Here is a 27552-nt window from a genome sequence, read left to right on the forward strand (position 1 = left end):
TTAAACCTGCAAAGTGCTTAAGACAAAGGGAGAGCTGCTCTTTCCTTTCAGGAATTGGGGAAAGGGGATAAATTCCAGTTCAACTGCTCTAAACACCCTAGGTCAGAGGAGAATGAATGAATACCCTTGGGCAGAACAGTGCCGAAAAGAACATCTGGTCTGGGTGCTGAATGAAGCCAGTCTTTGTTCTTCACATGAGATGATGAACAGCCAAACTCTGGAATGCTATTTCCACCACCACCCCCTTTGGGAGCTGCTTCTTATAGAAGCATCTGGAAGCCTCCCTGAAGTGAACAGGTCCATGGGGTAAGGGGGGGCGGCTTTGAAGAGACTTCTCCATCCAGTGAAGTCCTCCAAAATCTACTTGCTTCTCAGTGAATCTTCATTCTCTGCCAGGTTTTCTTTCACCGGCCAGTAAGCAATTGGGTATTGAGCTCTGGAGCAGGTGCAAATAACACCTCTGCAGTCTGGATGTTTTCACACGGCATTTTATTGTGGGGGAGGAACTATTATGCCTGCCTGGTTACAGAAGTGTTGGGAAGGATAGGCAGGCAGGAAGGCAGGGTCAACAACCCATGTTAGGAGGGCACACTTAACTAATGGTCCTGCTGTTAGTCACCCAATCATGGGCACCCTGAATCTCTCAGTTCCTGCCTCCCCTCTCCCCCAATGGGATCAATATGCCTGTCATTTTAAGCCTCACAGGCTCTGGAATGTAATCCCAGGCCCTTCAGGTGCTCCATCCTGCAACTGCTTTCAGAAGCTGCAGGAAACCCATGAGCTATTAAACAAGTGTGGTAGGCTGATGGACCCTCTAGATGCTGTTGGACTGCAACTCCCATCATTCCGGATCATTGGCCATGTCTGGTTGGGGCTGACAGAAGTCGTAGTCCAACCGCTTCTGGAGGGCCAGTTTTCCACTAGCGTGCTAAACAGACAAGAGATGCTCTTCTACCATGCCCGTCAAAACTGCTTTTGCTTCTTTTTCCTTTATGCTGGTTATAGGCATTTTTAAGGATGCTGGTACTATATTGGTAACGTCACTTATTTGGGGATGCTAGGACTATGCACAAAGCATTACTACTTCACCATAATTCAGAGTGGTGGCAAGGTTGTGGCTTGTTATTGCAGAAACACTCAGGAATGCTGGCACTATGGTTTCTTAGTAGTGTAGGGTCTTCAGGGGCATTGGAAGGGGCTTCCGTCGGAAGGCTGATATTTTTAAGGTAAGTCAGGAGTCCTGGTGCTGTTTTTCACTGGAGATTCTCATATGCTAATGGGTTACTGGTAGGTGCTTGGAAGCGCTGTCACAGCGATATCCTACTGTAGGGTCTCTCTTGGGACACTGCAGGGAGATTGTTACAGCAGTTTCTCTTGCAAGCATTGAAAACTTGGTTGGCAGCTTCTCCCAGCACTAAGCATGCATGTCAGAGATTGCCACTGCATCACTGTTTGCCCTCTTGTTATTTCTATGGTCATTTTATGAGCACAGAATTGTGCATGCTCATTAGCTCCTAAAAGGATCACGCGGCGCTAGGATGTTACTGTGGGGGTTTGCAAGTGCTGAGTCAGTGGAACTAGCTTGTTAATGTCTTACATTCTACTGCACTGTAAACATCTGTTATTGCAGGCTTGCATATGGTCCTTTTGTTACAGTAGCTTGGCAGAGGAGTTTGCGGGACTTTCCCGTAATTAATGGCGTTTGCATACGGGGGTTCAATATGGGGGAGGGGCGGGAGAATGCTCAGATTTGCACTATTTTGCTCTTGCAGGATCACTGAAGTATTGTTGCTGGTGGGGAGTGTACTTTTTTTTTTTTTACCCCAGCCCTCTTTCCACTGATTTTGGAAGCATGAAGTAGGGGATGCCTGGCCATGAGCCCACAACTTTTCCCCCAGCGGAAGAAAGGGAAAGTGAAGAGGCAAGATCTTGCCTCTGTGTATGATGGTGGGGGAGGAACAATGTAGGACCCAAGGTTGTAGTCGGGGAATTAATCAGAGCTGCAAATAAAGGAAGAGGAGATGACTTCAAGAAGGGTGGGACTCTGCATTGAATAGGGACCCCCTGCAAAAGGAGGATGTGAGCCCATTCAAGGGTGTGAATCGTGTGTGTGTGGCACTTACCAGAGATGGCACCAGATGATGCCACACTCCTTCCTGAGGGAGACAGCAGCCACTTGAGAAAGACTGTAGGAAACAGGGTGTATGTGTAATAATGCAAACCCCAGTGGTGAGTTGGGAGCAAGGGAAGGCTAATTTAGGAGCGGGGGCAGGCAAGGCTCCCTCTCTGGAGAAGGCCCAGGCTCAGCTCCAGACGGAGGGAGCCATATCTCCAAGGCTATTTGAAATGTGAGAGGAAGTGGGCCACGGGGTAGTTTGGGGAGTCGATGCCCAGCACCTGGCAGATGCCTAGCAGCTTGAGGCAGGCCTCGCGGCGGCTAGAGCTAGCACAAGCCACGTTGCAGTAGGGCTCCTCATACTCGCTGGACACGAGCTCGTCATCGAGCAGGTTGAGGCGGATGACGCCACGCTCATGCAGGGCCTGGAGCGTCTCCAGGCTGGCTGTGGACTTGAGGGCCTGCAGGTGCTGCGACACCAAGCACATCACTCCCACCAGGTGCGTGCGGGGGCGAGAGCGAGCAGGCAGGAGCGGGACCACCCCGCAGGAAACCATGACGGAGGCCAGCATGATGTCTACGCCGTAGATCTCCTGAATCCAATCGCGGAGGTAGAAGCCGCCCATGCGGGGGTTGATCTCGATGAGCTTGGGGCCGGACGCGGTCAGCTTGAGCTCCACGTTGAACACGCCGTCGGTGAGGCCGCAGCCTAAGCAGCACTGGTAGGCAGCGCGGATGAGCTGCGCCTCACGGTCAGGGGGCAGGCAGGTGGGCATGCAGGCCGCCGTTTCGGTGAAGTTGGGCACCCGGGTGGGCCCATTGTCAGAGACAAAAGCCCCCAGCATCCGCCCTTCGTACATCACCAGATCCACGTCGTGCTCGGTGCCGGAGACATACTCCATCAATAGCATGGCGTTGCCCCAGCCCAGCCCGATGCCTGGGTGGTCTGAGTCATCCTGCAGGTCCCTGGAGATCTTGTCAAAGTGCAGGTGGCACTGCTGTGCATCCTCTACCAGCTTGACCCCCACAGCCCCAGCCCCGTACTCTAGCTTCATGACCCCAGGGAAGCTGATGTGGCTTGCAGCCCGCTCCACATCCGTGTGGCTCTCTAGGTGGCAGCAGGGCACGGCATAGAGCGCTGCCGAGGGCCAGCGAGACCCCTCTTTGCGTCGGCGCAGCAAGTGCAGGTGAGTGCGGCTCTTCTGCTTGGCGACGCGCATGGCTGTCGGGGAGCTGCAGCGCAGGCCCAGCCCTTCGCACACAAGTGCCGTCAGGACCATGCAGTCGTCCCAGTAGGAGAGGCAGCCGTCCAGATGCAAGCCCCGCTCCTGCACAAGCCCCAGCAGCCTCTGGGCATGCTCTTCATCCCTCTTGTGGTCAGTGGTGTCATAGTGGATGAAGGTCTGCACCAGCTGGGAGGCAAAGTGGTTGGGGTCGGACTCCACCAGGTGGATCTGGGGATGGGAAAGATCAGAAAGAGAGCGAGAAAGAAAGAGGGGGTGGGGTGGAGATGGAGAGAGAGAGAAAGAGAGAGTGGGGTAGGAGAGAGGTAGGAGTGGGAGCAGGGACGGGGAAGAAGGAAGGGCAGACACAGAAGGGCAGAGATGCAGAGAAGATGGGAGAAAAATCAGAGATGCATCACTACTGATAGTACCAGAGAAGGACAGCTCCTTGGGACCAGGCACGGCACAACAGCCCCCTGGGAAGCAGGCTCCAATTTATGGGCTGCAACTCCCCATCTTGCAGGCATCCCATTTGTGCTCTCAGTGGGACAGCTTCCATTAGGTTTGGTGGCAGGGGAGGGAGACAGGATCTGATCATTCTCTACATGCCTGCTTCAGCAACAAGAGAATTTAGAATGAGGAAACATTGTCCTCTAGGTGTAGGAGGAGGTGGTGCTGGGGAAGGACCCTGGCTGGCAAGAGGGCGGAAACAAAAAGCTGAGCCAGGTGGTTGCAAAAGGGAGTCACTCTTCCGCTCTGCATCTCCACTGTGCCTCCTTAAACTGGATTCAGTTTGCATCAGGGAGGTGCCTCCATTCAGCAATCTGGGCTTTGTGAGCCATAAGCATATCCATTGTATGCCTTTAAGTCTTACGTTACACCGCTTAATATAAATAGCTTCAGTAAATAACTAAACAAACAAACAAATAAGCCAAGTGGATGGGTAAGGCAGCCTTAACGGTTTCACTGCTGATTATTTTAGCAGGGACATATAGCAACTCCAGAGACACGGGGACATCCAAGCAGGCTCCCACCAGCACCACCACTTTAAAGTAACTCCAGAGCATAGCCATTTTCCAGGAGAATAAAGCATACAGACTGTCCCATTGTGAACACCGTAGCTGTTGACATAGACTTTGGTCAAAGTGTTTTGTTCAGGGTCTGAACTGCAAAATGGCAGCAAGACTCCAACAGGGGCAAATTCAGCCCTCAGAGGAATAAACTGGCATCAAGGCACTTGTGATTTTGAAAGAAAAATGGGTCTAGTCGCTGCTGGCTGAACCGCCAGCTGTCTCCTCCTACCAATTTAGTTTTCATTTCATTACAATATCACCACCACCACCACCCCACATACTTTCCCCATATCTATTCTGCTTGTCAGTCTCCTGCCTATTCAGAGGGGCCCCCTTTGTGGCTCCAAACTGGTGGGGCCAAGGTAATCTAGAGGTCCTGGAAACAGGATAACCCAGGACAGTTCATTCTTGAAACTGCACTGTACACCCATGTCCTCCAAAGGAGACAATAACCAGCACAGTTATGTCCCAGCAGCAAGAACGGAACAGGGTTTCTTTCCTGAGTTTGGAGAAGCCACAAAACTACAATGTTTAGGAAGGTAAGAATGAAAGTCACTTGGAGACCTTTAGTTAACAAGTGACTAATAAGTCTAATAAATAATGATACAAGGGATGGGAGAGGCAAAGCAGGGGTATTTTACTGAAAAAGCTCTTTTTATGTATCCCTGTTGCCTCGGCTGTAAGGCTCCCATCCCATTTCCTTTAGCCTGTACCTTTAAACAGCTGCACACTGTGGTGGAAATGCAGTGACAGAAGAAGCTTCAGCCTCTGAAGCCTCCTGGCTGCTATAGAAGGCCAGGAACAAGGAAGCAAGTGCTGCTTGGCAGTGAGCAGGTCACATCCCACAATTCTGGAGCCAGACTGGGATCTTGGGGATCCAGAACCTGCACAGCAGTCGTGCCTCATGTTTGCTTCCTACCATTTTTAAATGGAGGCAAGAGGTGGTTAAGAAAGAAGCAGACCTGGCTACGCCTGAAATCCTCAAGAACTCACTTTCATCCCCAGTGACTCGTCCAACTTAAAACTTGGTTCCAGACTGGGCTGTCCGATGCCCTGCTTGAAGTAATCCTGATAAGATGGCCAGCCTCAAGAATAGCATGGCTGGGGAGCAGCAATGCAGCAAGCAGGCCAGCTCCACTGGTGTAAGTGCATAGCACAATGGTGAGCCCTTTTGATTGGCAGGGGGACTGTGCCTTTCTCCCCTCTCTGTGCTTAGATGGCACCCATAAAGTTTATATTATATGGGCGGGGGCTTTAAAGGGGGTGCTGCTCTAGTTAGTCCATCCTGCAGCCTGTGGGGGGCTGCATGGCTCCGGTTTCCGCATCTTACTTTTAGCCCGTAGTCCCTGGCTGCCTCCCAGACGAACTTTTTGCTGACTCCGCCGGCCCCAATGACCAACACGTGTTTGCCCTCCATCAGGTGGCACTGCGTACGACGCATCATCGTCTCCACCAGGGGGCGTGCTGCCTCGCCCGCTGGAGCCCCCACCACCCGGCCCATGGACTCAAAGACGGAGCAGGTCTCTAGGCACAGCTGTGAGTTCATCTCCAGGGCCACCAGCTGCAGCACCTGGTCCTCTGAGCTTAGGAGAAAATCCACACCTGGAGAAAGGAGAAGCAAAGGAGGCCTTGTCAATCAAGAACATGTGGCTGAAGATCACTGAACTTCTGGTCAGCTCAACCATTAGCTGAATCCCAAGGGTGAGATGATGGAACAAATAACCCCACTGAAGTAAGAGCTCCTTCATTATACATATGAACAGCCCTGGTAGGAACTACTGAAAAGGTCCATCACATCCCATTTCACATGGATTCCCAACCACACGCCTCCCCCCAGGAAACCATCAAGGCCGCAGTACTCTTCTGTCACCCACTAGGATCTGATACTGAGCATCCCATCCTGCTTTCTGAACATGGTGCTTTTTACAGGGCCAACATGACAGAATTATCCTCCAAACATTTGTTTTATTTTTAATTCCTTCTCTAATAATTCCTAATGTGGAATTTGCACTTTTCACTACTGCTGCACACACTGAGAAGTCGTGCCGCTGCTGCTGTACCTCTTGCCCTGCCTGCCCCATCAGTTCCCTTGCCTGCTGTCAGGCCAAATTTGCAGCTGCTGCTAGCTCTCTTGCCTTAGAGGTTGGCAGCTGGCGGCAACCCTCTTCCCAGGAGCAGCCAGACCAGCCCCTCATTCCGTAAAGGCTGGAGGATTAGACATTGGGCCAATAGGGAACATCTCTCATCGAAATGAACTATTGGGCCAAATGTGTCATGAAGACAGAAAAGGAATGAAAGAGAAGAAACCTCAAAGGTGCACTAAGAACAATGGATTAATCCAAGTATGGGGAACCTGTGGTCCTCCAGATGTTGTTGGACTCCAACTCCCATCAGTCCTGGCCAGAATGGTCAAGGGGTGAGAAATCAATAAATAAAATAAGCAAGGGGAGAAGAGTGTGCCTGCAGCTTTTGTACATCTGCAGACCATTGCCATCAGGCAGTGAGTGAGGGTGAATTTTTTTTTTTTTGCACAGTACACATCATACAGTAGGAAATAAATCTAAATGAGAATTAATGGTTTCTGATAAGCTGGTCAATGAGATCAAAATGTAACTAACGGGCGGCAACTGGGTTTGTCATTTTTTCTGTTTTGTTTTAGGAAGAATGATTGCCATAGGAACCTGTTGCTCAAGAATTTTATTGAGGCAGAGTTCACAGAAGGCATTACAGCAGAAGTTTCCACAATAGCAACTCAGGCTCCACCACTGAGCTGCAGAAACTTAAGGGATTGGTTCTTGCACTACCAGAAACATACAATGAAGATAATGGGGAATCATTACTTAAGACAGTTTCATGTCCACATCAGAGGCCGGAACAAAAAGGTGTATGCAACTCTGGGGTTGTGGGATTTCAGGGTCCCAACCTGCCACTGGTTCAAAAGGAGGAATTTAGCACCACACTTTGCCAATCATTCTGCCAGTGCAAGGATTTCTGAACACAAGGGCTTGAGTTTTGCTTGCTGGTGCATAGCTAAGTGCAGCTGCTTCGCACTGCTGCCCCACAGCTAATGGAAACTGGGCTTGAGGAACGCTGATAGCCTCATGCTATTCTGGGCATCGAAAGTGCAGGGTCCCACAGTGTCTTAGAAGCAGCCTCCATAATGACTTCACAGGGTAACTTACCAATGATGTCGGTTTGTGCTTGGCGACCACCTCGTTGCTCAACTGACAGGCCAGCTTCCATGTCCATGAAAGCCTTCATGGCTGCTTCAGCCTTCTGCTTTATCTGGGCATGAATGGCTGCAATCTGGGCCTCATCCTTTAGTCCCCACTGACGCAGGCTGCTCTCCAAAGTCTGGGGCACTGTGGCCTGGTGCTTCAGGGGCTTATCTGCCCGGCCCACACCACACACTACCTGAAAGAGAACCAAAAAAATGCATACAGTCTCTCTGGGCTGCTATCATTCAAGCATCCGTTCCTCCAGTTAGTCTTAACATCTCCATACCAACAGTCCAAATTGGAACTGCTCCACTTTCTTCTGTTCATACAGTGGGTTATGGTTGTGTGCATGCAAGGTGTCTGTGGGATTTTGTGCCGTGATCTATGATTTCTGGGGTCTTTCCAAGTAAAGGTTAGAGATGGCGGGTGTGACAGCTGATAAAATAAACTAGCCTGGTTCCAAACAAGAAATTATTTTGCAGTCAAAAGATCACCCAAATCTACAAATACCTATGTTTGTGTGTCTTCCCCACAAAACAGTTTAAAACTGGGCAGAGCCACTTATTTCCTTGCCCTCAACCAACAATTAGTTCCCCTGAAAGCAGGTAAGAAGAATGGACTACGGGGCTACAATTTTTCTGCCAGTGAGGATTCCTTGGGCTTTCTTCCCCCAAACTTTAGTGGAGCTCTGGGCTTTGGTTACCTTGCTCAGTAGAGGCTGGTCTTTTCGGGATCTGCAGACAACAGCACATATTCGGACTGCTAGATTGGGCTGTGGAGATGAATTGCCTGGAATCGGAGAGGGAGGAGAGGGAGGAAGAGGGAGATAGAATATATCTGAGAGGCAAATTGATAGGAGTGGGGCATGTGGAGGGGAGTGAAAAGAAGGGGTGCCTCCAGACTCATCATTTTGCAGGAGGGATTCAAGTGGATGCTGGAACTTGCATGTTTACAAGGTACCAAAGGGCTCTATTGGCTTAGCACAACAAATGCCCTTTTTAAAGAAATACTTTCTGTGGTTTGGAAAGTGACAGCAAAATGCGGTGAAGTGTGGGATAAACAAATGACCAGTGGAAAGACATGTAAATACCCCAAAAGCCAATCGGGGATGAATGCAGGACAAATTGCCCTTGATGTATAACCACCCCATAAACAACTCAGAACACTTGTCAATAAAGACCAGATGTAATCAAACCTCTGCATAAGCTTTGTGCAAGCAAAATTGGGATGAATGTTCAGTAAACAGGTCATCAGAAGAGGCCCAAAGTGTGGAGTACAATCAACAATGCAACATGATCCTGGAGGATTATCAGATTCCAACATGGTAGCCTTCCCAACCTACCCATGCCATCTTTTGCCCACTTTGACCCCTTCAGAAAATAGTTGGTGCAAGGCAACTCTTTCAAATGCTCTTGAGTGGGCAAGAGATGACATGAAGCACAGTCAATGGGAGAGACTCATGGAGTAAACTATCATAATCGTGGGCGCTGATTTGGAGGACAGTTCATTATGTGGACCGACCTCAGTGAGAAGGGATGAAAATATATCCCTTACATGGAGAGCCGTTCGTGTCAGGAGGGCCAGGCCGGACCACATGAGCAGTGGGAATGAAGGCCTCCACCAAAATGCTCTCTTCTTCTTCCAGGGTCTCCAGCAGCGTGAGGACAGCTTGAAGGACGCATCCCTGTTCTGACTTAGCATGGAATGACACAGCTTGGGCTCCGTTCCAGCGCCAGCCTGATGGTTTTACGACCACCTATAGGAAGCACAATAGAGACAACACTTAGGCTCAGAGGATTATCTTGGCTCAAACTCCAGGATTGAGGAACCTGAGGGCCTCCATGTGTTGCTTTACTGCAAGTTGCACCTACCCTGGCCACTGGTCATGCTAGTTGGGGCTGATGGGAGGGCCATCAGTTGGCCACCCCTGCCCCATAGTTTGCCTATCCAGCTGTCCTGGATACAGGAAGTGCACTGCTCTTGCCGTATAGTAACGCACCTTTCCAAGCCTCCCTTTTGTAGCTTTCCATCTCAGGTTCAGGGCTCCTCACCTGGCCGTAGGACTCCATGGCGCCACTCTGCAGGAAGGCTGCTATTTCCTCCTGCAGCAGATTGTCCTGCCCCTCGCGGCCACTCAGCTCCACCATTCGTACGCGCTGCTCCTCTGTCACACTTCGCAGAGGCACCGGGCGCTTGAAGGTGAAGGCCAGGGTGGGGGGCACGGCCACACATGCCTGCTGGTCCATCAGCTGGCGGGTCAGGAGCTTGTCCTCCAGCAGGCGAGCTAGCTCTCCTGAGCCCCCCGTGGGGCAGTCGAGGTCTCGGGCCAGTTCTGCTGCCGACTGGCCCTGCACCTTGCAGGGCCCAAAGCAGCCAGTGAAGTAGGTGACACGGCGCGGGGGTGCAAACTCTTCCAGGGTTGTGCGGCCGCCGAGTTCAAAGGTCACGGCCTTGAAGACCAGCAAGGACGACTCTCCCGGGTGGGATTCCGATGGTGCCTTTGAGAGCCAGGTTGGCGACAGGCAGAGCAGCATGTTACCTGGGGAGGAGAAGGCAGAGAGCAAACCCAGCCCATGAGCGTGTGCAAGATAAAGACTCACACAGCAGAGAAACGTGCCCTGAGCTGGACCAGGGTGGCAAAAATGTCTCCCCTGCTCAAGGTTCTGGGCGGGGTTGCCAAAATGCGGCAGCCTGCGCGACGGTCGCGTCAGAGTAATCAGCAGCAGCTGGGAGACTTGGTGCCTTACGTGCTCTCGGTGCCGTCAACACCCTGATTATCTGCCCCGACAACTGCCTTTGAGCCAACTAAGCAGGAGTATATCTTATTCTGGCTCTCTGGAAAGTGTTAGTGTGTCATGCTTTCCCACAAGTCACCAATGAATGGAGAGAGATTGAACAGGGGAAAGGAAATGGAATCATCCGTTGTGACATCATTAGCACTTCTTCTACATTTCCTCCCCATCAGTAGCCAGTGGCACTAATGCTTCATTTATATCACATTAGCAAACGGGTCTGTTCATAATGTCAGTGCTTTTAGGGCTTACCCAGATGACAAGTCAAATTTTACCCTCTAGAATAGGCATGGGGGAACCAGTGGCTCTCCAGATGTTGCTGAACTACAACGCCCATCACCTCTGTTAGCAATGCAGGCTGGGAGAGATGGGATTTGAAGTCCCAGCAACCCTCTGGAGGGCCACAGAGGTTGTCTAGCCCTGCTCTAGAACCATAGACTTGGCAGGGAACTTGGAGGACTTCTAGTGCACCCCACTGCAGAGCCTGCAGTGCTTCCTTGCAATTTCCACCCTTTGGAGCAACAGAGAACAAGTCTACTCCATCTTCTGTGTGACAGCCCTCTAGGTATTTGAAAACTGCTATCATGTCTCCCCTTAATCTTCTCTAGATGAAATACACCCAGGCTTCTCAACCAGCCTTCACCATTCTGGTCACCCACTTTGGAACACAACCTGATTTTAATCTTTAAAATATTTAATGCATTTTAATATTTGAGGGGTTGCCCCCCCCAGTCGAAAACTAGTCAGTAATGCGGTATTCAATCCAAAGTTGAGGAGGGGAGCATGCCCAAAAGATAGAAGATATACTTAGATAAGACAAAACTTTCAACTATAAATGCATTACTTTACAAAGTTGAAGGCTATTGCCTCTGTGTGGATACATATATATACGCTTCTCTGTTTTGGTTTCTCATTTTATGCTTTGGCTATCTGAAACTAAATCCACACCCTTTTGTTTACTTCCAATTCAACGCCAACAGATGGAAGGGTGAGGCATTTCCTTTGACCCACAGAAATGATATTCATCATGCAAAGTAAAAGTAAAGAGAAACTCTTCACCATCACTCTCTCCCTTACTGAGATAATAGGTGTGTGTTAGCCCATAGCACTGGGGGCCGGGAGAAGCACTTCTTATCTTCTAAGGCTGCCATACCTGGAACTGAGCTGTCAGATTATCAGTTTTGTTTCATTAAGACAGAGCTTCAAAATCCTCCAGTTTTGTAACCAAATTCTCGTACTCTGGCAGCGGGGAGGCAAAGGGAAAAAAGCTTTCCTCACACAGCAGCACTATAAGCCACTTCACCTCCAGTGAAGTGCCTTGCAGTAATGCAGCTGCTCCATCCATCAGAAATGTCTTACCTCTGGCAGCAGTGACCTGAGGCATATCCACTGTCCCTCATACCTAATCTAATTTAAAGGGATGCAGAGTTCTTAACTCTCTTAGGCCGCATTCACACCATACATTTGAAGCATTTTGATGCCACATTAATCAGAAATGGCTTCCCCGAAAGAATTCTGGTAGCTGTAGTTTGTTAAGGGTTCTGAGAGGAGAACCTGTTCCCTTCCCAGAGCTACAATGCCAGAGTTCCATGTTAAGAGGGATCTATAGTTTAACCACTCTGGGAATTGTAGCTCTGCTGGGAGGGGAGTGGGGTATCCTAACAACCCTTAGCGCCCTTAGCCAGGCATTGCCAAACTTGGCCCTCCAGCTGTTTTGGGACTACAACTCCCATCATCCCTAGCTAACAAAACCAGTGGTCAGGGATGATGGGAATTGTAGTCCCAAAACAGCTGGAGGGCCAAGTTTGGCAATGCCTGCGGGCCTTAGCAAATGACACCTCCCAGAATTCTTTGGGGGAAGCAAGCCATGACTATTTAAAGTGGTATCATAGTGCTTTAAATGTATGGTGTGAATGTGGCCTTAGGGAAACTTTGCCCTTTTCCACTTCACTTCGCCGGCAGCACTGTGAGAGGCATGCAGCCCTCACTTTACCGCTAGACGTTGGACATTTTCCGATGGAACACAGGAAGTAGCTTTATACCAAGCCAGGCCACTGTTGCATGTAACTCAACATTGTCACTACACTGACTGTCCATAGCTCTTTAGGATTCAGACAGGGGACATTCTCAGCCCTACCTGAAGATGCTGGGGATTCAGCGTGGGCTCTGGGATCATGCAAAGCAGATGCTCTAGCCACTGAGCTACAGCCTTCTAAAGGGCAGTCCCTACTCCCAGTCTCCCAAACTGATCACGTGGAACCTCAGGATTCCCGATAGTTGCGGGGAGGGAGCTGTGTATATGTTCAGCATTTGTAGAATCTGTACAGTCAGCCTATGCAACCCTGCTTTCTTTGTACATGCACTGTACTCTTCTCAGAAGACTTAAACAGAGGGGTGGGGTGGGGAACCCTTTCCTCCTACTCCGCTGCTGTAGGGAAGCAGCACATGCAGAACCCTCCCCTAACAGTCGGGGCAACAACTGCACTGGAGAAGGAAAAGGCTATTCCCACCCTTGTCACCCAGCACACTCTTACGCTTGAGATTCACCAGCCATGTTGGGAACTGCTATTTTAGCTGGCACCAAAATTAGCAGCTACGCTGGGCAAATCTAATTCTATATGTTTATGTGTCAGACAGCGCAAAAGACCTTGTCTTTGTACAGAGGTCACCACGTTCCTGTACCATGACAATACTTGCAGAACAGAACCACACGGAATTAAAGACACACAGGGAGAAGGGGAGGTAGTGTCCTTCTCATCACTATGGAGGGTTCTGGCATCAAGCTGGACTGCAGGACCAGTAGTCCTTCAGGAGCAGACCTTTCCACTATTAAGACTAATTTCCTTGCCACCTTAGCAGTGCCCCGTTCCCTAGAAACTTTTGCATCTGTTTCTTTGCAGATAGGTGATTGAAAGCTACTAGGCCACTTTTGTATCAGCTGGGAAAGAGAACTGAATAATTTCAGTTCTACAAATGCTCATAGGTTGGGCTAGTTATTATCTCTAGGAAACCGCAGCACTTTCAGAACATAAAAAGGGGGAAATTATTTGGATACGCCCTGCTCTAAAACCACACCTTTAATTTTCCCTGCAGCTGGGAGCTGTCCAGTCTGGATTCAAAATAAAGAGGTTACCTTTTGAACAATCTCTCTCTCTCTCTCTCTCTCACACACACACACACACACAGAGAGAGAGAGAGAGAGAGAGAGAGAGAGAGAGAGAGAGAGATTCTAGTTAAACAGCAACATAAAAATACGATGAAGTCTTAATTGCAAGCAGATTGTGTGCATTTTAGAGGCTGGATTTCCGTGCCCTGAACACAGAAATGGTACCTGATCCTTTCCCAGAACCCAATGCCGCATGTGCATTCTGCCATTGAGAATCCGGCACTTTTAAAGTGTGAATTAGCCCTCGGAATCTCAGCAGAAATGCTGCCAGAGCATTCACTGATCAGAACAAAGAGTTGCCGAGCCCTATGGGAGGCTGATGGGTGGAGGGACTGTGCCTTGGTGTGGGAGGTTGGAGAGTTGACCTTCTGGTTTATTCCAGCCCTGTTCTTCTATATGCACTTTAGCCAGCGGGAAATCTGAGCAGCTCAGCTGCCACGAGAGCTCTGGTTACCACCATCCCGTCTCGGCCTCTGAGAAGAGACGGGAAGAATGCCAGGAATACAGCACAGCAGCTGCCCAAGAGTCTCTCTAAGAAGCATGCACAGCCAGATAGCTTGGTTGAGACAGGATTGCAGCTAGAGGCAGCATTCTGATGAAATTCAGGCACCGGGTTTGTAATGAAGTGGTCTGTTACAATGTACTTGTAAATAATTATATTGCTGGCTCAGATATACAAATCAAAATTTGTCAAGATTGAATCGGATTTCACTGGGTTGGGGGAAAAGACCCAGTCCAGTGCACATGTCACTTCAATAAGGCTGAGAGAGCAATAGTTTGTTTTTATCTATCAAGTTGCCTGTTTGTTTGTATAGGAATTGTGATAGCAAATTCCCCATCTTCTGGAACTGCCTCTATGCTGAGCATCGTGTTGACTTGTTTTTAACAGGGCTTTTACATGCCACTGATCAAAAAGTCAGCTTCCATTACTTTTTTTCACAATGGAACAGCTGCACCGTTTCCGCAGGTGTAGGTAACCCATAATCCAGCTCTTCCAGCCTACAGTTTGGTAATGGCCTCCACAGATTGTGCTCTAACTGTTTCCTTCTCTATGGTCCATCTCCCCTCTCTCTAGGAACCCACTTTATCAGTTTAATCCACCCTCCGTTTTCTAAATGGTGCTGCCATTATACCCATTTATTTTATTTTCCACCCTAAATTGCAACTGAGGAGGGGGAGAAGGCAATCATTACTGGAGATGCAGCCAGGGGAGGAGGAAATAATATTTAACCATTTCCCCACATGCCATAGTTCCAAATAAAACTGAAGCTTGGGAAAGGGGCACTGATCCCTTGGCTGCAGAATGTTATTTGCACCTGTATAAACTCTGTGGTTGAAACAAGACAATTTTGGCAACGTTAAGGGCCTACCATGCGTTATTATATTATATTATATTATATTGTGTTCTTTATTTCTACAATTAGGTATAAACAGTATTTTTATTTATTAAAATATGTATTAAATTTATTAAGTAAAATAGAAACACCATCACCTGACCCCCCATCTCCCCCCATCTACTTCTATCCCCGACTTTCTTCCCAATGTCTCAACAAATGGAACCAATTTGTAAAAATGTTACAAGAGACATTGCATATATTTCTGTAAATCAAGAAAATCTTAAATAAATAAAAAAAGTATTAAATTAATTAAGTCCATGAATGCTAATGATGTGATTACATGTAAAGTGAAATGACATCAGAGCTTGACTATTAGTCCCCAACCTTATGTGGAGTATGAGAGCTACCAGGATGAACATAAAACTCGATGGGTGGCCCCGGGGGGGGGGGGAGTGATAAGACTTTGCAATGGTTCTCACAGCTGTTTCTGCAGCAAGAGACAACAGGCTCTACATAGTAACCATGCCACTTTGTTGCAGCAAGAACAGAGACTGAATTAGACCAATTTTAAAAGTTCAAAAGGAATATGAGCGAAGAGTCACTTTCTATATGTTTCTTTTGTTCCACTATTTTGAAACTGCTATAAAAGTTTTAAAAAACTGCTATAAAACTTACTTACCAGTGGCAGAATTGTGACAAGTGTACATACTCTTAAGTGGATATCTCAAACAACTACCTTCATCCCTCTGAAAAATACTACTGCCTGTCTTCCTGATAATGTATTGCGTTTCTTCCATTTCCTTTGCCTTGCTTTTAAGACTCCTTTTCATCAGTGTGTGGGTTGTGTGTTCGTGTGTGTACGCAAACACACACTTTCCAGACCTCAGTACGCTTCTGGTGAAATAGGCAGTATTGAACAAAAGGTTGTGACATATTAAAACTGTAACCCTTTATTATAGATGACAGTTGGCAGCATAAGGTTGGGTACAAATAATATACTGTTGATTTATATGGCTTGAGTCCGCAGTCTGAGCCAAACTAGATGCGACAAGAGATCCACTGGTATTTTATTCAGATGTCTCCCTGAACTATGAAGAAAGTCTATTTTTAAAGCAAAAACATTTCCCTTCCTCGTCTTAAATTGCTATACTCCATTGTTTGAGACTATTTCCTTCTAGCCCAGCTCATATGCTGCAAGTGAGCCAAAGGGGAGAGAAAAGTGCTTGAAGGGACAGAGCTTATGGACGGGAGGGAACAAAGTTTAGCTCCTGTTATGTATTTATTTTTATTTTTTAAAAAAAAAACCACTTCTGTCCCTTTTAACCAGAGCACTGCAATCAAATAAATAAAATGCATACAACTGTGACCTGTGACAAAATGCTGCAGTGTGAAGTGCTGCTGTTCAGTGTTCCAGCCAGCCAGGCCTTCTTTCAAGCTACTCCATTCCATGGTTTCTTATTCTGGTTTTCCACCCTATCCACACCCAGACACTCAGAAGGGCTGCTGAGCATACAGAGTCCTCACTGGGCTGACTGCATTTTTTGTCCCCTTAGGGCTTCATCCCCTGAAGTTTCTCTTTCTGTTTCAGCAAACCTTGGGCTTTCTCTGGGCATGCTGACACTCCCTTCTTATATCTCAGTAGTCCTATTTCAGCTACATAGTCAACACCCCAGTTCACTATTTGCATATGATTATGGCTGGTCCGTCACAATCATTGGGACCTAAAGTACCTTCATAATGTAGCAGGTCAGTTTGAACCAGTGTACAGTTTTGAAGGAATAACTGTGTTAAACACATGCAACTTTTCCACAATAAATTGACAAAACATGAAGAATTAAGCAGGTATATTGTCCAAAACTGGTTTGAAGTTCACATCATGATAATTGTTTCATAATACTTGAGCTGGCAATATATTGCAAATCACAATGTGTTCAAGGGCTAGGCGATACAGTACCTGGTTTTCAATGTTGCGATAATTCACCAGCTAAACAACGCAATAACTCACCGGCTAAATGTTATCAGTGGCTAAACCTCACAATATCACCGGCTAAACCTCATAATAAGGTAAAGGTAAAGGGGCCCCTGACCATCAGGTCCAGTCGTGTCCGACTCTAGGGTTGCGGCGCTCATCTCGCTCTATAGGCCGAGGGAGCCAGCGTTTGTCAGCAGACAGCTTCCGGGTCATGTGGCCAGCATGACAAAGCTGCTTCTGGCGAACCAGAGCAGCGCACGGAAACGCCGTTTACCTTCCCGCCGGAGCGGTTCCTATTTATCTACTTGCACTTTGATGTGCTTTCGAACTGCTAGGTGGGCAGGAGCTGGGACCGAGCAACGGGAGCTCACCCCGTTGCAGGGATTCGAACCGCCGACCTTCTGATCAGCAAGCCCTAGACTCTGCAGTTTAACCCACAGCGCCACCTGGGTCCCCAAACCTCATAATATCACCAGCTAAATGTTGCAATCTACCACAATGTCTGAAATAAGGATTGAACTATACAGAGGCGAACAGGACAGCATCACGACAGCAAAAAAAATAAAAAAAATGGCGGCAGTAGCGGTGGCAGCCTGCAAGGCCTTGCAGTGGCAGCAGAAACAGCAGCGGACTGCAAGGCCTTGTGGTGGTGAGTGACAGCACTAGCGGCGGTGGACTGTGAGGAAGCGATGGGAGGCAGTGGCAGTAGCGGTGGAGGCCTGTAAGGCCTTGTGGTGATGGCAGGAGTAGGCGGCCTGTGAGGCCTCATGGCGGTGACGGAAAGTAGTGGCAGTAACGGCACTGGCCTGCGAGGCCTCGCAGTGGCGACAGAATTTGGCAGCAGCAGCAGAGGTGGCCTGCAGGGACTAACAGCAGTGTCAGGTGACAGCAGTAGCGGCATCCTGCGAGGCCTTACAGTAGCAATGGGAAATGGCGGCAATAGTAGTGGCAGCCTGCGAGGCCTCGTAGTGGCACAAGCAGTAGGGCTTGCAAGGTCTCACCATGGTGGCAAGAAGTGGCGGCGGCCTGCAAGTCCTCCTGGCAGTAGTGGGAGGTGGTGGCAGAAGCTGTGGCAGCCTGCCTCAGCAAGGCCTTGCAGGCCACCTTTGCTTCTGCCATCGTCTCCTGCCACCACCACATGGCCTTGCAGGCTGCCGCTACTGCCACTGCCATAACAAGGCCTCACAGGCTGCTGCCACTTATGCCCACAGTCACAGTGAGGCTTCAAAGGCTGCTGATTATTGTGCCCCTGCTGTGAGGCTGCCACTGCTCCCCCCCTCATTGTTGATCCTGACACATAGCAGGCCTGTGGTAGTCCCAGATTATTAGTATTCAATATGACTCATTGCCGTACTTTGGATTGTCCTGAATACCACCATTTGGTAGCCAAGCCCCAAACCAAAAGTGTCATTTGTATGCATTTTGGCTTGCCTGCTGCTGAAAGTGACCATGAGGTGATTGATAATATCATCATTTATCAGTTTTAGACCCTTAAGCAGTAGCAGTTGCCAGGACATTGTCCTGTTCGCCTCTGTGTAATTCATTGGTTGTAAAACCAATTAAAATATTTATAAAAAAATAAAAAATAAAATCTGTGTAATTCCTTATTTCAGATATCATGATATATCGATATATCACGATGTTTAGCTGGTGATATATCGCAATACTGAAAACCAGTTATTGCCCCTCCCTAGCAGGTATATATAGCTGCTTGCTGTGACAAAAGTTAATTCCAGGTGCCTTCAGCTGGCATACAGGTAAGTGAAACAATCCAGTGAGTTAAAAGTTCTTGAGGATGAAATTTAATCTAAAAGAAAAGAATCAACCCCAAAGGAAGTGGATAAATTCAGTTGCAGACACCAGCTGGGGTGGAACTCTGTATGGTAACTCAAAACGGTAAGCAGCTCTGGTTCAATACAATTCAAGCTGCACAGCTTCTGTTTCAGAAACAAAATAGTAGTAAGTATCCCAGTCAGCAGCCAGTCAAGACTTGAGGATTCTAGCAACCTCTTCAGGCAGCCCCTCGCAGATAGCTTCCCCCACACACACACTTTGGAGTTTAATTGCTCCTGGTTACCAAAGATAATGACATTTAGTCCCCTTCCCTTAAGGAGAATGTACAAAAAAATGGGGTGTGACTCACCAGAGTGACCTTCAAAAGTGCTAAATGGTGTCACCTTGGGTGACCATCTCCACTGGATTTTAAGGGCCTGTGTGGCAAGGAAGCAAAAAGGCAGCCCCTTCTCTCCTTCCCTCTCCAGATTTCCTGGTTTCCTTTCTCTAGAGGAAAGCACTGCTCAGTTCCTCCATTGAGGAGAAAGGGAATAAGGCTAGTTGCCTCTTACTGGCAAGATGCTTTAGTGGGAGGCAAAGCTTTGGAAGTTCATTGACTGCCTGTGGGAGTTTTAACCTAGTGGTCCTGCTGGGTGAGGTGAGGTGGGACACCACTGGACTCCTCAGTACTTCACCAGCCATGAGTAAATGGTAAGGATGAGTGAGTCACCCAGCAGGGCCAAGGCAAAGAGACGACCTAAGGCTTTTGGCCATGGCATTAGGATGGAACTCACCAGGACACTGGTTGCCACCTTCCAGAAGCACAGACAAGTATGACGTGGGAGAGCCCAAGACACAGATGGTTATGTCTGATGGTCCAAACCCTGGGAAAGAAAAGAAATGAGTTGGTGACCTGATCCTCATACTAGATCTGGGAATCCTAATGTCCCAGCTCCATGAACTCCACGTGCTGGGATTTGAAGATAGGATCACAGTAATTAACTCTGCTCTCTTAGCCACAGCCCATATCCCAGAGTCATTCTACAGATGGATTCAGATGAAGCACTGAGGTGGAAACGGTGATGGTGCCACCATGTGATCCATCTATAACATTTACTATTAGTGCGGACGCTCTGACACATTCCAGGTTAAAGGAGAGAAACGGCAACCTTCCAGCCAAAGAAGGACTCACCTGTTCGAGGCTCCTTGGTGTGGTCAATTGTCTCTGGGAGCCCCTCCTGCTGCAAGGTGCACTGCAGCAGGTCATAGTAGTAAGCCGTCCAGGCCCGGGCCTGTGCATCCTCAGGGCTGATCTTGCAGTCCAGAGGCACATCCCGGCGCCAGGCACAGCGCAAGGGGCTCAGGGGTGGTAGAAACCCCTGTTCTGCCCAATCCAGTTCCTTGGGAGTTGGAGGTGGCTCAGTGTGGATCTGGTCCAGAGACAGCTACAGAAAGAGAAAGGCAAAGAGTTGGGAAATAGGCCTGGAAAAGGAGAAGGAACTTAGCCGGGATGGAATCATTCCTGCCAGTAGCCAGTGGAGAACATTGCTCTTTTCCCAGGCCTTGGCTAGTTTAAACTATCTGTGGCAGTGATGGCCAAACTCGGCCCTCCAGCTGTTTGGGGACTACAATTCCCATCATCCCTGACCACTGGTCCTGCTAGCTAGGGATGATGGGAGTTGTAGTTCCAAAACAGCTGGAGGGCCAAGTTTGGCCATCTATGGTCTTTTAAACTGTGGGGGGTTATTGTTTTTATTTGCTATTACGTTACTTTTTAAAAAAATATTGTAAACTGCCCTGTGATCCACAGATGAAGCGTGGTATAGACATTTTAACAACAATGTCCAAGGGTCTATTGCTGTAGTGTGGCGCTGGCTGGTTGAGTAGCTGATCCTCAGGGTCATGGAGGACTAAAGAGGCTGGGAACCCACAGGAGAACTGAAGAATTTTCACATAGAGAAGATGGTACTAGCCTATGGCTAGTTCTGGTGTCGCCCAGACTACACCTAACAGGTTTTTTACCTTCATGCTGTTTAGCTACTACAAAAAAAAAAAACATGTCTCAATGAGAAAAAAAAAGGAGGATATTTTGGCCAGAACAAAGGGAGTTCAACAAAAATGGGTCTCACAAATAAGTACAGTGGTGCCTCGCAAGACGAATTTAATTCATTCCGTCAGTCAATTCGTTTTGCGAAAAATTCATCTTGCGAATCGCGGTTTCCCATAGGAATGCATTGAAATTTCTTTTTTTGCCCATAGGAACGCATTAATTAAATTTCAATGCATTCCTATGGGAAACCGCGATTCGCAAGATGAATTTTTCGCAAAACGAATTCGTCTTGCGAGTCACTATCAGATCGCAAGACGCATTCGTTTTGTGAAAAATTCGTCTTGCAGGGCATTCGCCTTGCGAGGTACCACTGTACCTGGAAACAAAACCAAAAACACCCCCGGTGGAGTAGACAAGAAAAAGGAGTGTTGAACCAATGTGTTTTGTACTCTACTGGTTCATCCTCAGGGAGTTACAGAATAGTAATTCAGATATGCTGCATATTCGAATTACTGCTGTTTTGAGTTTCCCCAAAGAGGGACCATAAGGTTCAAATGAGAGCTATATAAGGTGCGAGGAGAAGAAAGCCAAAGAAAGGCTAGACTCACCATCATTCCAGGTGACGATGCTGCAAGGAAAGAAGAAAAAAGAGATATGTGAATATTTTTTGGTACTGCTTGTGACCCAGGGCTATCCCATCTCCAAGGGGGGTTATGATGGTGAAATGAGACACTGTGAAGGTGCAAGGGCCAGGGAGAAGCTATAGTGGGACTATACTGCCTGATTTGCTGCCCTCACTACACCCATGAGCAAGAGGATATCTAGCCTTTAACTTGCCATCTTGAAATCAATCATGCTTCTTTAGTCCATACTGAAAAGAGAACATTAGATTACTTAAGAACTGACAATCTGTTACATGGTTTTTCAATGCCTATTTTTGTCTTGCATGTACACATATCAAAGAACAGAGGCTGTAAGTTTTAAGCAGGACAAACCCATGTATGCTTCCCACTGCATTCAACAGGGTTTACTCCCTAGTAAGTGTGCTTAGGATTGCAGCTGACCAGCACTGACAGCAATCAAACAGTGCTGTGCTCATCCCTATTCCACAATGAAGGTTGGCACAGAGAGGACAGTTAGAAAACACTTGCAGCTGGTATGTGCCTGGGGCTCTGTGCTGGGCTTTTGGGTGTGTTTTGGTGCCAGGCAAGTGCCCTGCTCTGTGTATACAGGCCAGGCTGTTTTCTGAGCAGTGACCTGGGGATCAGTGAGCTGTGAAATTCCCAGTTATTCAAGAAGATTAAGGGGGCATGGGATGAGGTTAGGATTAAACTAACATGCTCACCCACCCTTCCTCCTCGGTCTACTACTGCTGGCTCAGGAGGTTCATGCAAGGCCTCCATTTTATCTGGTCTGTCAGTGGCTTTCCTGTCCCACTAGATAACAGTTGCCCCAGGCCCCAAAGGAAGGCTGCCCAGCTGCCAGAAAGGACAACGGGGGGGGGGGGGTGTAAACATGGCAAGTTTACTGCAAGTACTTGGCAATTGTTTTTAATTACTTATATGCAATTTAACACACATTTTACTTAGCAAACAAAAATAAATTATATTAATTTAACCACAATATATTTTAAATTCCCAAGTCATTTTTAGCTTTTTAGCACCCCTCATTTTTTGGAATTTGAAAAATTCAATGTGACTTCTTGCCTACCCATCTCTACATACCATATTTTTCCGTGTATTAGATGAGGGTTTTTTACTCAAAAATTGTGTCAAAAAACTGGGTAGTGGCATGGGGGGGGGGAGAAGTGGCGTGCCCACCAGCCAGCCAATTGGCGGGAGCACAACTTCCCCCGATGCCGCTGCGTGCGGGAAGCGACCTAGGGAGTGTTTCCTGCCCGCAGCTGCGGGGGGGGGGGAGAAGCTCAATGACTTTGGGCCATCTCCCCTCATTTTCTTAAAATTGAGCCCCCAAAACAGGGGGAGGGTGTCTTATACATGGGGGTGTCTTATAGACGGAAAAGTATGGCTCTTGCGCACAAATGTTCTGCGAATGAAGTGTGAAAATGAAAGTTAACTTGATGCGAGTTTCTCCATTTCCCTTTATACGCTTGCTGGTAACTGGCAGTAGCACCAACCCGGTGCTTCAATATATTAAAAGGTTCCTGTGCCTTTAATAATTTTGAAGGCAAGGGCGTTTGAGCAGCTGCAGCTTCTCCCTTTGCACAGATGCCTAACCTGCCTCACAAAGTCATTGTGTAGCTTTGTTTGCTTAAGAAACATATCTCCTCCTTTAGCATCAAAAAGAATGTGGCTAACAATAAGAAAACAATAAGCACAAAAATACATACATATATATATATATATACACAAACACTCTTACATACATACGTGTGTGTGTGTGTGTGTGTGTGCGTGTGCTTTTAGTTAAGCCACAGTGTTTCTTGCATCCTCTGGAGTAACTGTCTGGTCCACGAGCTTCATTCAGGTGGTCTGAGGCATGTCCACGTTATGTAGTCACGTTTTGTTTTTTAATTGTATTTTTATTGCCTATTTTATTTCTTATACTGCATTTTATTGTATTACAACTTGAATTCTATGGCACCCTTAGAAATGTGTATGTCTAAGCCAGTGTTTCCCAACCAGTGTGCCTCCAGATGTTTTGGGACTACAACTCCCATCATCCCTAGCTAGCAAGACCAGTGGTCAGGAATGATGGGAGTTGTAGTCCCAAAACATCTGGAGGCACACTGGTTGGGAAACACTGGTCTAAGCAATATATAAGCGTCATAGCAATCTTCATTTTTTTTAAAAAAATATTTTTATTAGTTTTTTGTATATAAACAGACAAGACATAAAAAACAACAATATATCTGTTTTCTGTCCCTCCACCCTCCCTTCCCCCACCAGTCCACTTAGACCAGTAGGCGTTGAGAGCTGCAGGGGTCCATTTTGAGGCTAGGTTCGTCCTCCCCCCCACTCCTCCCCCCAATCTTCAAATGGTCCGTGAGGGGAAAGGTATCACTGGCTAAGTCATCCTGGCGCAGAGCAACCTTCTCCTCCTGATTTGTAGGAAGGATGTGTTGATATTAAGCAATACTTCTATGGGCCAAGCAACAAGGCAAATATCTTTAAGGCAGGATTCCTGCATTTGTTTCCTGGCTCTCAGAGGTTCTAGATAAGCTCCTCTGACACACCCATTTGAGGCAACATCATCATTCTAACAAATCCCAGCTACTATATACAATTTAAGCGTCATCTTGAAATGATCTGATGAAGCCACTTTCTGGGATTGAGAACCCTTGATTTAAATAACTACTGAAACAACCATTAATGCTTGAGATAACCATTCCCTAACAGATGGGCTTGCTGTGATCAAGAGGTTTTAACAGCTAGACTTTCCCATTCTTTGCCACATTCTGTATACTGTATGAATATTCTTCTTAGGCACATGGAGACTACTTATCCCCATTCCCTTTGCAGGTAACATGAGAGCCACTGAAGGTGTGAGCTGAAACAGCATGCAAGGAAAAAAGGCACCTCCTGGCTCTCAGCCCACTGCACTTTCCCCTAGTCTGAAAGGCATCACTTTCCCTCTTCACCCCATCTATTCTTGGATGCTACTCCCATACATCTGGATATGTTAAAGAAGTACCTGGGAAACAGTCAGAATCTGGAAGAATATTAACAAACATGTAGGGTTATTTCCACCAATAAAAACATCAACTCTAGCTCCAAGGTTTCTTAAAAGCCAGAGGCAATCGTATCTCTGCAGTGATGAATCCCACACAACCATAGAGGTATTGGCTGCGGTCCTGCTCACAGGATACTTGAATTCCAACAGCATCAGTGAAATTGTGCTGGTTGGGGATGATGGGAATTGTAGTCCAGAACATCCGGAGCATCCCAGGTTAGGGATGCCTGGTGTGCTGTACTGCTGCCACACCGTTCCACAGATTGACAACATGACACTATGCACTGTTTTACAGCAGGGCTGGTACCTTGGAATTTAATGAACAAAATTACCACTGATCTGACGGTAGATGGTTCCTTTCATGTGTTCACCATCAAATCTGTGAATATGGAATTCCCCCAAGTGACAGTATAACAATCACTTTAAAATGGACATGTTCAAAACCTATAGACAATCTAGACAGGAACACAGCAAGATGCCTTATACTGCTATGACATTTGGTCTGCTGAGCTTCGTAATAGCAACAGTCACCAGCAACGAGAAGAGCAGTAGCACCCTAATACAGTCTCTACAGCAGCAAGTCTTTTAAAGCCTAAATCCCTGAGTCTTCACTTGCTGTGAGTCCCACTGATGAATCAGGGATCAATTTTTAATCCGTGATTAAAGCTTTAGTTGATTAATCTCACCAATTAATCAATTAAGGCTTGAAGCTCTACCTACTTAGTGCTCTAAATTTGGGGAAATCTTGCTTCCAAGTCTAGCTAGGGTAGAAAGGATTATTTGAGTCTTCAATAATTCAAGTAATTAATTCATTAGTAAATCCATTAATACATTTTTTTTAAAAAAACACTGGGGCCCATTAGTAAGATTTTAATCTAAATTGAACTATGTGAAATGGGTACTTGGTGGCGAAAGCACAGTTGTAATCCATGTACACACACATATATTGAACTTAATCTACAAAGGAAGAAGTAATCTGTCTGTATGATTTTTGTCAAGAGAACCTGTTATCTACTACAAAGAATGTCAGTTGGAATTGGCTGCTAAATAATCACTGAAAGCCCAAAGGTTAATTATCAGTTCACTAGGTGAGGCAAGGGAGCATGGGCTTCATTTGTTTTAAGGGATAGATCCCTTTAGACTTTGGGGAAAATGTCACCTGCATTTCTGCCAGGACTGTGCAGCTGCTTTGTTGATGCAGAACTTACTAAGAGAGGTGATCTGCAGTTTACACATTACCTGGCAGAAGTTTGGTGTTAACTCCAATTTATTTCCCACTGGAAGTTCTTGCAGTAGCACAAACATCCCTGTGTTAAAATGGGTGGTGCAGGTTATTTTAGGGCTGTGCCATCACATGCTTCCCTTCGAATAGAAATGGTTGTGGCTCTGCCCTACCCCATCCTGTCACTTTGGGATTGCCCAGTTCTTTATTACATCCAGGCGGAAAAGTCACGTCTCCTCTTCCAAGACACATCAGTGTCACCTCACAGCAGAAGTGGCCAAATCCGGCAGCAGTTAACAGCCCACCTCTCAACTTTCCCATAAGTGTGAAGCACTCCTTCCTGAAGTGCATGGCCATCCTATGATTGGCTGGGCTTAGCAACCTGTCACTCAAAGCCACCTTGGCATAAAAGACCATAAATGCATGGTCCATGTGGTCTGTTGCCCCTCTTGCCACCAATGCCAGACCATTGTTCTGTTAGCTTTGCCTGGTGCAGCGTTAGACCAACATCCTGGTGTGCTGTTTAATTTTCATTTTGATTCTGGACACTCACTGTTTTGGATTTGCGAATCTCTGGACACACTCAAGAGCTGGCTGTCCCCTGCCTCCCGCCCCCGCATTGGTTAAACCTTCTCAGTTAGGCTATTAGTTGTTAAAGTACCTGGAATATCCGAAGAGGAGATGGGCTGAAGGTGGCCAAGCAGGAGAGCTGGAATTCAGCTGGTTGTTCCTTTACTCCTGAATAGACCACCTTGAGGCAGTGGGAATCCCCCTTGCCCTAGGTGACATTAAACAGGTGGTGGCAAGCAGAGAGGGAGGGAGGAATGTCACCTGTTACTAGAGGACTACCCTCCTGGGTTGATGTAGCAAGTAGTGTGCTACCCTCCACCACAGTGATTCCCAATACAGCAGCCTAGGTGAGCAAACACCCGCTCATGGCAGGAAATGGTATTTAGGATTTATGCACTCCCCCTGTATGAGACATAGAGTGTGATACATCATCGACTGTCATCTACTGTTTTCCTGCCAGGCATATTAAACTGGATGGGTTGCAGCAAGGTTGACAGTTTTTTACTGGCCCCACAAAGCTTTTGACATTAGCAGGTGATCATGATGAGATCTCCAGGTCTTAAAAATTTATTTCCCCCTCTTTTTTCCTGTTGCTCAACCTGCTGCGAAGAGCAGATGAGGCCAGTTTCCTTGTCTGTTGGTATCTCTGAGTTTAGGTGACAAACCACACATATTGACTCACTTTACCAAATGCAATATGTGCTTTTAGTCCCGAACTGCCCTAAGCCTACTTTATTGAGCTATGTAAAGTTTAAATGACCACCAGGAGACTGAATGGTTTCCCCAAACCATCTGGGGATGTGTTTGCATCTCTCCTTAAGATGGAAAACATTCATCTTAGAAGTTTTAGCTTGCCGTTTCATTGTTATGAAAACCTAATTCATAAATTGTTGTTTGGGAAACTGGCATTGAGTAATGTACTGATGTAGCTTGGTGGTTGGTGGCATGTATGTCACATCTGCAGTACAGCTGGAAACAAAGGTTTACTTCAAATCAAATGAATTCCAAGTAAAAACTGGATAAACAAACTGAGGTTAACACCTGACTCCACAAAGCAGCCTCCTATGCTTATGCAGCCTGACCCTGTTCATCAGGGGTGGGCAACCCCTTTTGTCCTCTTTCCAGGATTGCATTCCCTCAGTGTCATCTGACAAGGGTCACATAATGGCAGTAGACAGAGAGAGAGAGTCCATGTGGGTAGGGCCACTCTTTTTCCTTCTTCTCTGTCACCTGCTTTCCCACTCCTTACCACTTGCATGAAACTAGGGTTGTGTACACACCGTATCTGTAAGCACATTCAGAATACCTTATTTCCCTCAAAGAATTCTGGGTAATGCAGTTTACTCC

The 27552-nt window shown here is 47.3% G+C and overlaps 1 protein-coding gene across 2 annotated transcripts in view; it reads right to left on the reverse strand.

Moving 5' to 3' along the window:
- Positions 1-472: 472 nt before the first annotated feature.
- CARNS1 (carnosine synthase 1) overlaps positions 473-27552 on the reverse strand; it is a 32167-nt gene continuing 5087 nt past the window's right edge. For both annotated transcript variants that reach the window (XM_035125761.3, XM_088663642.1), the window contains exons 2-10: positions 21329-21348; positions 19863-20115; positions 19465-19554; positions 9682-10169; positions 9185-9386; positions 8334-8419; positions 7595-7826; positions 5743-6014; positions 473-3570 (exon numbers count right to left, since the gene is read on the reverse strand). In XM_035125761.3, coding sequence (XP_034981652.2) covers positions 2338-3570; positions 5743-6014; positions 7595-7826; positions 8334-8419; positions 9185-9386; positions 9682-10169; positions 19465-19554; positions 19863-20115; positions 21329-21334 — 2862 coding nt within the window. In that variant the 5' untranslated portion in view covers positions 21335-21348 and the 3' untranslated portion in view covers positions 473-2337. The remainder of the gene's footprint in view (positions 3571-5742; positions 6015-7594; positions 7827-8333; positions 8420-9184; positions 9387-9681; positions 10170-19464; positions 19555-19862; positions 20116-21328; positions 21349-27552) is intronic.

This window comes from Zootoca vivipara, chromosome 1 (assembly GCF_965207765.1).
Source record: "Zootoca vivipara chromosome 1, rZooViv2.hap1.1, whole genome shotgun sequence".
Classification (NCBI taxonomy): Eukaryota; Metazoa; Chordata; class Lepidosauria; order Squamata; family Lacertidae; genus Zootoca; species Zootoca vivipara.